This window comes from Epinephelus lanceolatus, chromosome 7 (genome assembly GCF_041903045.1).
Source record: "Epinephelus lanceolatus isolate andai-2023 chromosome 7, ASM4190304v1, whole genome shotgun sequence".
Lineage (NCBI taxonomy): Eukaryota > Metazoa > Chordata > Actinopteri > Perciformes > Serranidae > Epinephelus > Epinephelus lanceolatus.
Genome location: NC_135740.1, coordinates 4,291,025 through 4,307,910, shown reverse-complemented (window position 1 = coordinate 4,307,910; position 16,886 = coordinate 4,291,025). Strand labels below are relative to the sequence as shown.

At 40.1% G+C, this 16,886-nt stretch overlaps 1 protein-coding gene across 3 annotated transcripts in view; it reads right to left on the bottom strand.

Moving 5' to 3' along the window:
• ccdc142 (coiled-coil domain containing 142) overlaps positions 1-16,886 on the bottom strand; it is a 54,470-nt gene that overhangs the window by 16,653 nt on the left and 20,931 nt on the right. For all 3 annotated transcript variants that reach the window (XM_078169173.1, XM_033633919.2, XM_033633918.2), the window contains 5 exons: positions 15,381-15,605; positions 9,543-10,900; positions 6,512-6,813; positions 5,018-5,104; positions 1,137-1,331 (listed from right to left, as the gene is read on the bottom strand). In XM_078169173.1, the coding sequence (XP_078025299.1) occupies positions 1,137-1,331; positions 5,018-5,104; positions 6,512-6,813; positions 9,543-10,900; positions 15,381-15,605 (2,167 nt within the window). The remainder of the gene's footprint in view (positions 1-1,136; positions 1,332-5,017; positions 5,105-6,511; positions 6,814-9,542; positions 10,901-15,380; positions 15,606-16,886) is intronic.

Sequence of the window (16,886 nt, the reverse complement as noted above, 5' to 3'; positions counted from 1 at the left end):
GGCTGTTAGCAGTTAGCTCCACTTTTTAGCCACTGAATGGCAGCGGAGCACCGGCTGCTTGCCACCTCACAGCTGATTCCTTTCAGAACTGGGTCCTGCCTCTTGACAGGCAGGTAGGAGGCTCAGTTATCTGTGAGTGTAGCTGTGCTCTAAGTAAACAGTCTGAACTCAGATCAGTTTTCACAAACTCTGTTAGACGACACGAGTTTAAAACTCCAGACTAACATGTTGCAGATTAAGAAAGAATTCAGACATTAATGAAGTTATTTCTCTGCTTCTTAACAGTGAGATGGATATGTCAGAGTTTACAATGAACCTGGGTACAATCCTTGTTGACATCAGATTCCTGTTGCCATAAAGCACAATGAACTCTTTTGAAAGACTTCAGGACTATTTGTCAATATCCAAAAATGTGAAATGATGTCTACTCATGAATGCGCAAAAAATGTCATTTATGATATACCTGTTAAAACTGTGGTAAAATACCTTGGTATTTATGTGACAAAAGATCAAAAAGAATGAGAATTACTCAATCTGACTAACAAAATCGATGAATGTAAACATATTAATATTTGGTCGCAAAGGGACTACTCAATCTTTGGTAGGACGTATCTCACCAAGATGGAAAGCATCTCGAGAAATGTCCACCCAGCATCTTCATTAGCACTTAGTACCGTCTTTGTTAAGTCTATAAACAGACTCAACTTCAATTTTATATGGAAGACTTGAACTCATTATATCAAAAAAAGCTTTCACAGTTAACGACCTGTCTGAAGGTGGGCTAAAGGCAACAAACTTTGAATGTATGAATGTAACTTAAAAAATGAACTGGTTGAAAAAATGTGTTAAATTCCCAGGCAGTATCCAGCATATATTCCCTAAAACTTTATTTTTTAAAAAGGGTGGTACTGAATTTATTTTAAAATGTGATTACACTGTAACCAAATTGTCAATTAAGCGTTCAAAATATCATCAACAGGTTTTACTTTTTTGGAAATTATTTTACAACCACAACTTTATACCTCAAAATAAGATTGTTGTGTTTGTAAATTACCTGTTTGAATGGTTAAATAAAAAGTTTAATAAAAAATGATGTGATGGCATTACTGTGAAGGCAACATTGTGTGCCTTTTTACCTGAGGCCCTGCTGTTTGAATGATGGCAACACAGAGATGACAGGAGAGGAGGGGACAGCAGCAGGAAATGCTCCATGGTCGCTGACATCATCACACTTCCATCTAGCTCAGACGACGGTGTCACAGAGTTGCTGGTCTGATTCCCACCCGTGAGACACTTATCTTTCAGAGATGAACCTAAACCTTTGCACATCACTGAAGAAAGACAGACAGCAGGAGAGAAAGACAGACTGTGTGAGAGACAGTATGACAATATAATGCCAGTGAAAGATTCAGTCAATACAGTGTTTCAGTGAAAAAGGTTTAAGTTAAGGTTTATAAAGGGTTGATATGAAACTTAAATGGAAACCACCTCCACATAACTTCTCCGGGCATTCGGCATCTATTAACCACCACTAAAAGTATTTGTTTTTGCCACTGACAGGTCAGATTGTTATTGTAAGTGTCTAAAGACATTATGAAAGGATCTTTACAAAGACAGACTTTTTTATTTAAGAGTACGATCCTTCTTGTTTAACCAAAAACAGCCCAAGATTGCTATTGTCAAACCCACCAGACTCCATTTAAATAAAGAGTAATTAATTTTAGTGTGTATAGAGCCAGCATATATTCACATCTATCTGGGTGAATTAAGGGTTTAATAAAAGCAAACCAGAGTTGGTGATTGCTGGAACAGTGGAAAGACAAACCAAGACAGTGCGTATGATTTTTATTGTGTTTCAGTTAACTCTACACCAAGTGGGTTTTACAATGACAAATTATTCTTAACTTAAACGGAGTGTGGTGGGTTTGGTGACAGTGATTTCAGGACTGTTTCTGGTTAAACAAGAAGGATCTATTTCTTTAACAAAAAGGTACAGTCAGGTCAATAATTATTTGGACAATGATACAGTTGTCATCATTTTGGCTCTGTACACCACCACAATGGGTTTTAAATGAAACAATGAATACCTGCTTAAAGTGCAGACTCTCAGCTTTCATTTAAGGCTTTTTTCAAAAATGTAGTATGAACCGTGTAGTAATGACAAGCATTTCTTCACACAGTCCCCCAACTTTAAGGGCTCATAAGTATTTGGACAAAGTAACATAATCATCAATTAAACAGTCAGTTTTAATACTTGGTTGCAAATCCTTTACAGTCAATGACTGCCTGAAGTGTTGGACACATAGGCATCATCAGATGCTGGGTTTCTTCCCTGGTGATGCTCTGCCAGCCCTTTACTGCAGCCGTCTGCACTTCCTGCTTGTGTTTTGGGTGTTTTGCCCTCAGTTTTGGCTTCAGCAAGAGAAATGCATGCTCAATTGGATTCAGGTCAGATGATATGACTTGATCATTACAGAACATTCCACTTCTTTGCCTTAAAAATGTCTTTGGTTGCTTTTGCAATATGCTTCAGGTCAATGTCCATCTGCACTGTGAAGCATCGTCCAATGAGTTTTGAAGCATTTAATTGAATCTGAGCAGATAATGGTGCCCCAAACACTTCAGCTTTCATCCTGCTGCTCTTGTAAGCAAGACAAGACTTCACTAGAATAAATACAGAGGGTTTATCACAAGATGCAAACCATTGGTTAGCCTTAAAAATGGAAGGCCAGATTAGAGTTTGTCAAAAACCATCTAAAAAGCCTGTACAGTTGTGGAACAGCATACTATGGACAGATAAAACAAAGATCAACTACCAGAATGATGGGAAGACAAGAGAAGGAAGAAGGGAAGGAACTGCTCATGATCCAAAGCACACCACCTCATCAGTGAAGCATACTGTTATGTCATGGCCATGTATGGCTGCCAGTGGAACTGGTTCTCTTGTATTTATTGATGATGTGACTGCTGAGAAGAGCAGCAGGATGAAAGCTGAAGTGTTTGGGGCTACATTATCTGCTCAGATTCAACCAAATGCTTCAAAACTCATTGGACGATGCTTCACAGTGCAGACCTGAAGCATATTGCAAAAGCAACCAAAGACATTTTTAAGGCAAAGAAGTGGAATGTTCTGCAATGGTCAAGTCGTATCAGCTGACCTGAATCCAAATGAACATGCGTTTCTCTTGCTGAAGCCAAAACTGAGGGCAAAACACCCAAAACACAAGCAGGAAGTGCAGACGGCTGCAGTAAAGGGCTGGCAGAGCATCACCAGGGAAGAAACCCAGCATCTGGTGATGTCTATGTGTCCAACACTTCAGACAGTCATTGACTGTAAAGGATTTGCAACTATTATGTCAGTTTGTCCAAATACTTATGAGCCCTTAAAGTTGGGGGACTGTGTGAAGAAATGCTTGTCATTACTACACGGTTCATACTACATTTTTGAAAAAAGCCTTAAATGAAAGCTGAGAGTCTGCACTTTAAGCAGGTATTCATTGTTTCATTTAAAACCCATTGTGGTGGTGTACAGAGCCAAAATGATGACAACTGTATCATTGTCCAAATAATTATGGACCTGACTGTATATCTCTGTGAGGATCCTTTCCATAATATTGTTAGACACTTTGAACAACAATTTGAGCCTGTCAGTGGCAAAAACAAACACTTTTAAGCTCCGTTTACACCAAACACTTTCAGTATAGGACCTTTGGAACCAAAAGTAACCCTTCAGGCATGGTACAAAGACCCTAGGTCCGTACAGTACTCTTACATGTAGGTGGCGTGCTGTTGTCCAGCGCTCGCTGTATTTCCTCATCATTGGTGACACAGATGAATGTCTGCACCTCATTTAAAGCCCACAGAACTCGGCTGCACGCCAACATTTGCAGAACAAAATAGAACAGGTTGCAGTGAGTGTCTCTCGATGGGACATCAAAAAATAGCAGGTTTGTGCATTTAGCCATTCTCAGGCAAGCACAGGGGTTTAGTGTTGCTGTAGCCCCAGGAACGACGCTCTGTTATGCTTTTTTTTCTCCAAGTGAGGATTGGGATATATGCAGTTCACATAACCCAGTCGAAATTAATATCCATAAATGCTTGAAGATTACCCTTATGACTAAAACACGTGATCAAGAGAGACAATAAAAACTCATGCCAATGGTCAAGGTTGTCATATTGAAATTTAAGGTGTGCTGATGAACGCTACAAGGTAATGTTCTGCCATAAATCTGCAATCTGCAATCAGCCCAGTGAATTAAGTTATTTTTCTCTCAGACTACAGTTGCTGTGAGAGGCAGCAAAACATCCTTTCATTTTACAGTTATAGTTTACTAATATATGGAAAACTCTCCACAGTATGAACAGTGATTACATAAGCCTCAAAACGAGCCACAACTAAGTCCTGAGCAAAAGTGACCATCTGCTGAACAAACAACGGACTGCACTGTTTCTAGCTCCACCTTTAAGTACTGAGATCTGTGTGCTAAGTACCCCAAAGGAGGGGTGACCAAAAATGGGGATGGTAAGGAACAGTTCCAGTGGTAACATCCACAACTTTTCACAGTGAAAACTGGAAAAAAAAAAAAAGTACCGCACTGAAATGAAATGTACCACACAGGGACACAGGGCTTTTGTGGACGTTCTTTGATGGTGCTCAATTGCCTGCAGGGTTACAAGCCTGTATCGCCGCTGTAACACTCAGTTCAATTCAATTCAATAGGCTTTAGTGGCATGACACTCTCTCAATACTGGACCAATTTGAAATACTGTTGTTCCCATGAGTCCCTTAGACACAAAAACATGAGATAATAGGATCCAGGTTGAAAAATACCAAATTTACCCACTGATACCAAGTATCTGCTGATAACCACTTGTGCAAATTAACAAAATGCTGTTGGATAGCTTTGCCTGTTGCTGTTAAACTCAAGCACTAAGATTATTTCTGCTTCTACAACAGCTTTGCCTCCAATAACAGCAAGAATGGTCTGTGTGTGTGTGTGTGTGTGTGTGTACTAACCATAGTCCCACTGAGCATGTGCTGTAACAACTAACAGATACAGACTGAAGTCCTCCAGCATGGCTCTGCACTCTTTGGGAACCAGATCTACGAAAAAAGGACAAAACCCAGAGAGGTCATGCAGACAGTACAGTAAACTGGACCTCTTTAAGGGAAGTCATTTCTCCTCTCAGTGATGTGACAAACAACTCATTTTAAGCCTGAGGACCATATGCTGTCTGTCCAATCATTCACAATTTTGCTAAAAAATACAAACTCTTAATCCCCTTAAGATTTGTTTTTAACATTACTATTATTACAATCAAATGAAATGATCATTTTCTGAACAGCACCACAGCTCTGCACTAATGCAATAAAGGCTGAATTTAAGTTAAATACTTTGCCACATCATGTAGAGTAAAAACAATTTTCATGTTTTACCCCAAAAAATATTAAGCTTTAAATATTACATTTACATTCATCATTTGGCTTAAGCGTTTGTCCAAGGGATATACAAATAAGGTACGATCCAAAGCACAGTCCTTCGAGGAGAAACCTTAGAGACCCATCAACACTCAGTAACACCCTCCACCTGACAAAACTGCCACAAAACACTCTTAGAAATAAGGGTTATAAAATGGTTCTCTTTCCAAAGGGCTGAGGTTCTACCTTGAATCATGTGCCTTTTTGGTAGGAAGGTTTCTTTGAAAGACTAAGGGTTCCATTAAGAACTCTTTTTATCCAAAGAATTCTTTTTTGGAGAACAGGTTCTTCAAGGGTTCTTTGTAAGAGTAAGGGTTCAATTAGGAACCCTTTTTATCCAAGGAACTCATTTTCTCATATGGTGATAAGCCAAAGGTTCCTATACGGGTCTAGTTAGCACCTTTATTTCTTAAAAGTGAAGCAAATTACAATTTTTTTTGTATTTGGGATTGAGAGGGAGAGAGTGAAAGAGTGGATTAGGTGAGCAATGTAAGTACTCTTAGGACTAAGTACTTTTCTGTTAATAGACTTACTATAAATGAATACCAAATTTAGAATGCATATAAGTAAATTAGCACACACAAAACACTGTATATGGTGTAAAGAAGTAACTGAATAAATAATTAATGAAATGCTGACAAATTAATGAATTATTAAGTAATGCAGTTATAGGTGACTACAGAGCCTGTAAAGTCCCAAATGATGAAATTTTTCATCTTGTGTGCACAAGTTATTTTTCTTTGCACAGGAGGTAAGTCTTTTTGAAAACAAGTTTTTATCTTGTTGGTATAATACAAGTTAATTATCTTGTGTGCACAAGTTCACTTGTTCCCACATAAGTACTGTAAAACTTCAATTAATACCCCAGGCTATTATTTGCTTAAATCACTGAAATCAATCAATCAATTTTTACAGTACTTGTTCTCACAAGATAAAAAAATGTCACCTTTCAGGACTGTAGGTGACTGTACTAAACGACATGCCATATGTAGACCTCCACACTGTTAATGTGACTGGACATTATCTTCTTACCCGTCTTTGAAGCTTGACTGATCTTGTGAATGATTTGGAAGCTCCTGTGTATGTCTTGGAGGTTGATGCTTCCTGCAGTGCTTCCTGCTCTTGGTACATGCAGCTGCAGCCACAGGGCTTTGCTGCAGAGGGTCCACAGCAGGGTGCGGAACTGTCCAAACAGTTCAGAAAACACAGACGACTGACCAAGGTCTAACCACTGTACCGAGTGAGGCCAACGAAGACAATCTGGCTCCATTGCTGTCCCCTCTGTGCCCCCTGCCTCCTCCTTCTCTGGGTTTCCATCCCTTTGAAAACCTGAGCTGAAAGACACAAACACTCTGCAGTTATCACACATGGACCAGGCAGGGTGGTTACTTAAAGATCAACAAAACACAGAACATATTTTAGACCACACTACTGGTAGATTTGGTGAAATGTGCAGGAAACCTGAAATGGTGCACCCTGCAGTCCATGGGAACGAGTAATACAGTTTCTCTCTTTTCATTTAATAATAGAGAGTAAAAAAAATAAAGTATGTATTAATGGCCAGTGTGTAATATCCTACAAAGTGTAGTGCAGATGATCTAGCATGACTCCAGCCAGATGACCTGACATGACTCTAACTAAATGCATATATATATATATATATATATATATATATATATATATATATATATATATATATATATATATACACATACATACATACATACGTGTGTGTGTGTGTGTGTGTGTGTATACATGTAAATACTGTATAAACTAAGCACAAAAAGTAAGGAAATTTGTGTTTGGTAGATTATTTCTTTGTTGTAACAATGCTTCTTGGCAATACATCTTATACCGTTGGAAAGCCTGTTTATTTCCCTTTTAAAGCAACACAATGGAGTTTTTGAGCCCTCAACATATATATCCAAGATCCTTGTGATGGTACATCAACTCACAATAGGTTGGATGACACCTCTGTCATTGCTTGAGAGTGTCTGTTTCACTTGCACTGGCACTATGCAGTTTCGGGGTTCGGGTAGGAACCCGGACATGAAAAAGACTACAAAATTTGGCTGCTTTATGGCATATGTCATATCCCCCTCCTCGCTTTAGAGTAGCGTAGCCGAACCGAGGTGAACAAAGTTAGATGTGGTTGTCATGGCTGAAGCGACAAAGAAAAGGAAGAAGGTGAACGTGTTGTCCAAGGAGACAAAGAAAAGATAACAGGAGAGCGATAAAACAAGAGCTTGTACAAGGATTAATATTGGCCCGGCTTTCACACACTGGCGAGAGCTGAAAGAGGAGGAGGGATGCCCGACCGATGGTGACCTGGCACTGTTGCTGCTGTTACCCTCTACTGAGGACACTCACTGTCTGCAGGTCGGCTGCCTTATGTACATTTTAAGATAAAGTGCTAGCCTACATACAGACAGCTTTCATTTTAGTTTGTCTTCAACAGTTTGCTGTTAGCACCGTGATGTGTCGACCGCGATCATAAATCATAATAGCAGTGAATGAGAGACTGCGGACAGAGCAGATTGAAATATGGCTTTCTATATGCTGATCACATGTATTGATAAAGTATTGGCTTGGCTGGCAGAGGTTTAATCGCACTTACTTACAGTAACAAGCGTAGTTGTCGTCAACTAGAATAATTTTGAAGTTATATTCCCTTCATCTGCACCGCAGCCTCTCTGCTGTTGTCTGACTTCACTCTGTTGAGTTTGTGTTTCTATGTGTGCAAACGCGCTGTGAGGAGATCAGCCCTGACATACAGAGAGCAACTCATTTCTGAGTTTTGAAAATGAATAAATAAATCAAGCAATCGACCTAATCACGTATGTACAAAATGCTATAAGGCTACTTTACCTGTTTTAAAGACATGATGATTGCGCATTACACGGCCAGCTTCAAGAAGTTCACCAGTATTGTTGGCTTGTCAACAAATGCACAAACAGAAAGATTTTTGTGACAGTTGTAACAGACAATATTGTCTTTTCGTCTGTAGGGGGACCCCGTGAGGTAAAAAGTGCAATCCTCCATTGTGTTGCTTTAAATGGTGCCACATTTTTAAGGAACATGCATTTGTGGGATGAGCAGCAGAGCTCAGTATGTGGGTTGCACCCATGAAAAGTTTGCCAAATCTTCTTTGCCAATGCCAAACAGTTTTTTTTTTTTGCTGTTGATTCTTATTTGCTGTTGTTTGGTGGATTGGATGATTGAAGTCTGAAGACACAAGACATATTGGCAATTTAACAGTTCATTCAGTTAAGAAGCAGGAGCCTCAGTAGCATGTGAAAGAACCATACACAGCCACAACAGGCTGGCACCTCCTCCTCATGCTGGTCAGCAGCCTGGTCACACACTGCTGTGGGATGGCATCCCATTCTTCAACCAGCATTTGTCTGCCCATCAGGTTCGCTGTGGTGCTGCACTATTTATTGACATGACAAATGATGGAAGTAGAACATTATGATGTCACAGTAATGTTGTTCTTTAACCTTTTGGATATAAAATGTCATCAGTTCATCATTTTATTCTATTAGACATTTGTATGAAATTTTGTCATAATTAGTGTAGTGAAAAACACGTTTTGTGAGGTCACAGTGACCTTGACATTTGACCGCCGAATTCTAATAAGTTCATTCTTGACTCCAAGGGGACGTTTGTACCAAATATGAGAAAACTCCCTCAAAGTCTTCTTAAGATATTGCTTTTAATGAGAATGAGACTGATGTAAGCTCACAGTGACCTTGACCTTTAACCACCAAATTCTGATCAGTTCATTCTTGAGTTCAAGTGGACAACAATGGGACAACCTTAAAATATAATGCTGGCACGGAGCCATAAAAGATAGTTTGAGAGAGATGTTCAAAGCCTTGGCCCATCACTGCTTGAAGTGGACTCGGTTTTCTGTTTCAGCATGTGTCAAATGCATCTAATTCTGCTGTCAGAAAGGCGGTTTTAGGTGATCAAACGCATAGGCTACTGGGGCCCTGGATGCCTAACAATAGATAACTGACAATCACCACAACCGCCAAAGGCTGGTTAACCGTGACATTACCTGAAAGTAGGTTCTTGCCTGGTAGTTATTTCCATTTCAGTCCATTCCTGCTGAGATCCTTTCACATTCTGGTCCTTGTTCAGTTCTGTACTCACACTGTTCCATTCCACTGAATCAGCTGCACTGACAACGAGAGCAGTTAATTTCATCAGGTCAGTCTTTCCATTAGGAGATATCACATCTGTTTTTGTATTGGGTAGCAGTTGTTCAGTTGGTGCCTCGGATGTGGGTGTATGTGAAACTAGTGGAGCCAGCAGATCAGTGGAGGAAACCAGCACCTGAAAAAGGAGCTCTAATGAGGAATGGTCCTGTTGGCAGACCCCTGACAGAAGCAGGGCTGAGAGATGGTGGGAGGAATATGAAGGGGGTGAAATGGTGTGTAACAGTTTACAGTTTTCTAAAGTGGGCTGTTTTTTTATATTTGCTTGGACTGAGTCCAAAGCTTCCACACTGTTCTGGGCTGGACCAGTGTGGGATATGTATGTTTGGCACTGGATGGCTTGGTCTTTGCTAGAGCTCTCTGGTCTTTGTTGGATAAAGGTGGACTTTGTTAATACAGGATGGTGGCTCTCAGAGATGTTACTGTCCAAATGAAGGTCAGGGATGTAAATTGGAGAAGTTTTATGGCAGGTGTGACGAGATAATGACTGTAGGGAGGGGTGATGATTAATAGAGAAGAGAGGAGAGGAAATAGGGTAGGTATGGTGCAGCTGCTCCCAGGTCCACTCAGATCTCAGCGCAGAGGTCCCACAGCTGAGCCTGGCCACCTGACTGACGGAGTTATCAGAACATGTGTAGGCCTCTTGGTTGTTGTGGACCTGACAGATGTGATAACTCTGCTCAGAGGCCCAGCAGTGCAGCTGCTGGGCTGCCATATCTGCTTGATGCACTGCTAAAATCCTCATCAGCTCTTTGATTGAGAAGGCAGCAGGGTGAGGCCCTTTGCTCTTTGGAAGACTAGAATCTAGTGTGGAATAATGTGCCTGCTGTAAAAGTGCAGTCCTCAACTGGGTGATGTTGTGCTGTGCTCTCTGCTCTCCCACTGCCTGGTTATACAGCTCTGTGCCAGCTAAAATATCCTCCAGCGCTTCTCTTGGTATGGAGTCTAATTCAGTCTGGGCTACAGCAGACAGAATGACACACACATAATGTTCCATCAAAATCAGTGCCTGCAGACCAAGTAAGTCCAGAGTCTGTTTGATTTCCGCCAGCAGCCTGGTGTGCTGGACCAAAGCAGGCCTCAGAGAGTGATCAGACTGGACTTTGGAGAACAGACAAGACCAGTGGTTGAGATGGACCCGCAGCTCCTGACTCAGTGAGCCAAGACCAACCGTGACTGTAGACCAGCTGGATGGGGTCTGGAAAGGAGAGGAGAATGCATGTAATTGTGAAAAGGCACCAGAGGTTTGATTTGAAATGGTTCTACAGAAGTGCTGACACAGTACCTGAGTTCCAGTACCGATACTACAATGATTATTTTCACAGTGCCTTAAAGGAATACTCCGACGATTTGGGAGTTATGCCCTTTCTCTATCATTTTCATAGTGAGACAACATGATCAATATCTTTTTTGTGTCTGTATGTCCAGTGGCTGGGTCTCAGTGGTTAGCATTGCGGCTTAGCTTAGCGAATACAATTTAAGTCTATAGGGGGTCAGTAGCCTACTTGGTAAAAGTGAACAAATAAACGTTACAGAAACCCTGAAGCTGGTATTTCTACACGTGCATTTAAAATAAACATGTTTAAACATTAATTTGAAAAACGAGAGTCCTTTTTAGTCGTTATAGAAAAAGTTTGATACATGAACTATAGTGTGTTTACGTCCTGCGCTGTGATCCGCAGAGGGATACACCGGTGAGCAGGCACAGGCACAGACGTAGCCTGTAAACAAAATTCAGTTGTTTATTTAGCCTAACGATATCTCCGGACTATAGTAGTAATATGTAGCTGCAATGGACGACTCTGAACGCGATTTTGAAGAGTTTCTTGTAGCGGGCACAGATCCAGAGCCACACCTGTTTAAGCCGGAGCATACAGATGAGGAACTCCAGGTGTTGGATGCTGAGCAGGCGAGAAGAGAGGCTGAATCCTCCGCTCCCATTTTGCTGCACAGAATGGGATTCGGTGCTACTGCTGCCATTGTTGGGGAGATATATCATCAGGAGGAAAAGCGCCGCAGAGAGTGCATCACAAGGAGTGAAGTTGCGTCTTCTTTTCCTCGCAGATGACAGTTCGGGTTCATGCTCTCCTGTTGCGTGGTAAGTGTGGTCCATTCGCAACCTTTATAACTAAAAAAACTTTTCACTACTCTCTATCAACAAACTACTAACACTCTCTGCTGTTTCCTCCTCCTTCTTCCTTCCTTCCGCTGTCTTTGTTGGTTTATTTATATATATAAACATATTGATGGGTAGAATATTCAGATTCAGATTCAGATTTGACAATAAACCATGCCAAATATTACACACTGGCCCTTTAATGTTTAAACATGTTTATTTTAAATGCACATGTAGAAATACCAGCTTCAGGGTTTCTGTAATGTTTATTTGTTCACTTTTACTGAGTAGGCTACTGACCCCCTATAGGAGGGGTTGTCACACAACAAGGTATTTCACCAGTAGGAATGTCTGATGAGTATGCCAAGTTATATGTGGTTCAAACCACAACCCAGGGTCAGGGGGCTCTCTAGAAAAAAAATCAAAAGTCAAACAGTGACAAAGCAGCATTCAGCCTAAGTTTTTAGGCTAAAAACCGCGGACATAGCATGCAATAGTCCACCTTCCACCTTCTCTTCCCCTCTTTCTGTCATGTCCTCTCTCGCCCCAGCATCGCTTGTCTCTATGCTCAACCAGTGTCTTGCACTCTCACTGGCTGTAGCTTGCTGACAAAGTCTTCGACAGGTCCAGATACAAAGAAGGCTAGGTATCTGGGGAGGATCTTGTGATGCATCGGACAGACATAAGGCTCTGAAATAATGTTATCCTCTCTCTTCTGCTTAGAAGTGGTGAATTTACAGCTCACAGTAACTTAATACGACACAGTCTCGGGCAATTGTTTGATATCTAGCAAAAAATTTTGTTTCATATTTCAGATCTGTCGTTATCACCATTAGCTTATTTACTACATTATGTGAATGTCACTGTCGCACTGAATGTCCAGCTGAGTGTGTTTAAACTTTAAAACTTTACATGGAAAAAAAATGAATTGTTGAATATTCATATTGAACAGCCAAATCTCATTCAACTTACGTAATTCTGAGTCTCTTACTGTCCTAATTTCTTTATAAAATCCTTTTATTTTATGGTGAATAACAAGCCAAAGGTCTTCATGTTAAATCAGTGATGCACGTCCTGCATCCCTGATGTATTAAAATCTGCGTCCTGGGCACACACTATTATTTCCCATGATAATGCTACATTATGGTCAACAAATCCATATAAAGTGGTGTGGAGGTCACTGAGGACCACCAGAAGACAATAACTGTATATTTTTAGGCAAGACGACAAACTACTGTTAAAGACCAACCAGAAATCTAGTTCTGTTTTAGTGAGTTATTGCCGTGTTTCCAACAGTTTTTAGGCTCCAAACGTGGCCATCTTGTAGCAGCCCGTCAGTGTGTTTCCATCGGCTTTTTTAGGCTCTGATCATGGGTGTTTTGTGGTGTCCCATTGCTGGCGATAGTGTCATGAAAAGCCATTGTGCCCTCAAATGTATTTTAAGACAAACATGATCTCTTATTAATCATAACGAAGTGTTTTTTGTTGTGGAAAAATTAAGTTTCAAAATATACATATGAACATGCAAAAGTACTGTATCTGTGGTTAAATGAAACGTTAAATGCCAACATTTTTTCTGGCGATTAAATCCATTGGTGATTATTGGTATTCACTCTTACATTTTGCAAACGTCTCGCATAAGATGACGAGATCCTATTTTATTATAGTCTCAAGAAGTTAAAGAAAAAAAACTTTTCTCAGAGAGAAAGACATTTTTTCTCAAAATGGTGAACTATTAAATGTATACAGCATTTTTTTTAGATTTTCATGGATTACCACATAATATCACAATGTATCATATTTGGTTCAGAGTCAAATTCCATCTATCTGCACACATATTTGGCCAATAAAGCTGACTCTGCTTCCCTCGCTACTGAGTAGGTGATTTTGGTGCTCTCTATGATCAACTCAAGATGTGACATTTTTATATTTTTTTTTACATAGACTGTATATAAAAATACATATAGCCTATGCTCTGTGGTTTTGTAAATGGAATTTTCAGATTTGGGATTTCATTTGTTTAATGTTAAGATACATTTTTCAACATACTTAAATGAAACCATAATCATAACCATAAAACACTAAAAAACACAAGTTTATTTGGGATCCGCTCAGTTTCCCTGGGACTCAAATCACCACCTATGGGGACTCACTATATTGGAAACCTATCAACATCATTGTAAATGCTGTCTAAACATGAGCAGACATATCAGAGCTTTGTCTAAAATAAAACTTTTTCAACAGAACACCAACAACTGAATGAACATCCCTCCTGTTTTCACCGCTCCTTCTACCGGTGTACCAATGCACTTGGCACCAAAATACCATAAAAATGGCAAAGCCAATTTCAAGGTGAGGAATTATCAGTCAGAGGCTGCGTCCAAAAGGCCCACTGGCATACTGCATACTACTACTACGTACTACCACTAGATACTACTCCTACCTACTAAACAAGTTGGGTCCATTCGGACATACTAAAAGATTGGTGGGAAAACACTCCATCTGCTGGCAGAGCAGAGGTACTGCACATGTGGATTTTGGTGCAGTACCTCAGCCAAGCCAGCAGATGGGGTGCTTTCGTAGGCACTCCATTTGCTGGCAGAGCAGAGGTACTGCACCAAAATCTGAATGCACCTGTGACTATTGAAATTGCCCAAAAATGAAGATGGCCACTCTACCCACCAGCAACATGTCTGCAAGCTCTCTCATGCTTCTCAACATGCAAAATGCGAGGCATAGCCGAGCCAGAGCTCGCAGACGCCTCCTTTTGCACATAATAATTAATTCACTGCCACAGTAAGCAATGACATGACATGCCACACTCAAAAACTTAAACTTTGCACTTTGAAGATCCTTTACATTGTTTTTGAAATAATCCAACCTGTTATGGTGATGACAACCATCATCACTTCTCATAAGTGTCACAGCGCTAACATCATGTGTCAATCAAGTGATTATTTCATTGAATATCAATATCTAGATACAGCATTTCCACCAGCACATTCTGTCATGTGTGTAGGCTGAGTCACTTTGAACACCTGTCACCTCACACAGTACAATGATGAAAACTGCTCTGCCATGATGTATTTTCATTATGCCAAACTTAATCATCATTTGTTTTAACAGTACTAGTATTTATTATTATCATTACTTATTTTATTGTTGTTGTTTGTTGTTGTCTTTTGAATGTCAAACGAATGTGAATGTCCAATATCAAACTAACTTAATACCGGTATAAAACAGACTGCTTTGTTCATAATCATAATAGCAGAAATACATTTGTGACCAATGAAAACTGTGTGTGTTGATAATTGTATATTTGTGCAACTTAAATCTTTAGCTTGTTGCACATAAGAGGAGTACAGACATATATATATATATATATATATATATATATATATATATATATATATATATATATACACACACACATGTAAAGTGCTGCACAGTTTTGATGGTAATTCTCAGTGGGTTTCACATTACACAAAATAATCTGATAATTGTCAATTTAACAAAGATTGCTTTCAAAAGAGTTTGAGAAATTCCTGCAGTGCAGCCTAACCTGGTTTAGTGTCAGGTGTGATTTCTGCAGCTGATTCTCCAGCAGGTGTCTCACTCTGGATATGTATGCTGCTGTTAGGCGAGCCCTTCTGGTGTATTCATGTATGAGGAGCAGCAGGGACCGCTGCTCCAGGAGCCTCCACAGAGCTGTATAGTGTCCCTGCAGGAAGGAGGAGGAGAGCAGGAGGAGAACACCACCCTCTCCGGGGGGGCCTTTCACACAGACCTGATGGGGAGGAAGAGAAGAATAGAGAGGAGGGCATTACTCAGTCAAAACTATTTCAAATCAGATAACTGTTTCTGACATTGGTCACGACAGCTCATATAGTATGCCAAGCTCTTTTTACACTTAATCAGTAGTGTCAATAGCAATTGTAGATATCAGTAATGCTTTTATTCATTCATTCATTCATTCATTTTCTGTAGCCACTTTTCCTGTTAAGGGTCATGGGGCTCCTCCCACCATCTCTGGGGCTCCGGCCCGCTGTGAGGTTTGAATCAGGAACCCTCTTAATTCCTTAATAGTGGAAATGTTCATTGTAGATATCTGTAACTTAATACAATTATACAACTTTTACCACTGACTTCTAGTCAAACTTTACTACTGATATCTGTAATTTAATTTTGACGTTAAAATTCCAAGTTGACATATCCATAATGTAATTTCTCACCAGCTCCAATACTAAATATAGCCGCGAGCCAGAGAAGCTTTTAAAAATTGGGTTATCGCTGGTAAATCAAGGCATGGACCTGAGAGTGAAATTAAAAAGAAAGCTGTTGCTAGGTTCAAATATGCAATTGGGAAATTGGCTTTAAACAAATCCTGTGGCCTTCATCTGATCTCTGCAGAGCATTTGAAATTTTCATGAATGAAATTTTCATTTTCAAGAATGAATGAATGAGTGAATGAATGAACTAGAAAATTTCACATGAAATTTTGAGTGTGCCTGATGTTCGCTGCCAACTAGTATCCCCATAGCAAAATGCTAATTATTAATAGCAGTAAATGTATCACTGTGTGTCTGTGTGTGTGTGCATGCCTGAATGTGTGTATGTTCACGTGCTGTTGCGCGTTTGTGTATGTGTGAGTCTGTTTGTCTGTCTGTGTGTATGTCCACTTACAGATAGAAAAAACAGCTTAACTTAACAGCTAAAAAAGACTGCAGTCTAAAATGTCCAAGATGGACACAGAAAGACAGAGACAGACAGACCCAGACAGGCAGACTGACACATATGTAATTACCTCTGTATGATGAGGCTTTAACTGCAAAGAAGTCAGGTTGCTGAAATATTCAAATTTGACTGTGCTGTGACACACAGACGATTGGCCGAACGGCTGGAGTTGATTCAGCCAATCACCAGTTGGCAATGGCACAGTCAAATTTAAATATACCAAGAAAAGGCAGAAACTGAGCCAAAAGTTCCTCTCAAACTCCAACTGTTTAATGAAAAACCGTAAGTGCTACAGCTACAAAAAGCACACCGTGAGCGAGAGGACAGGATGCGG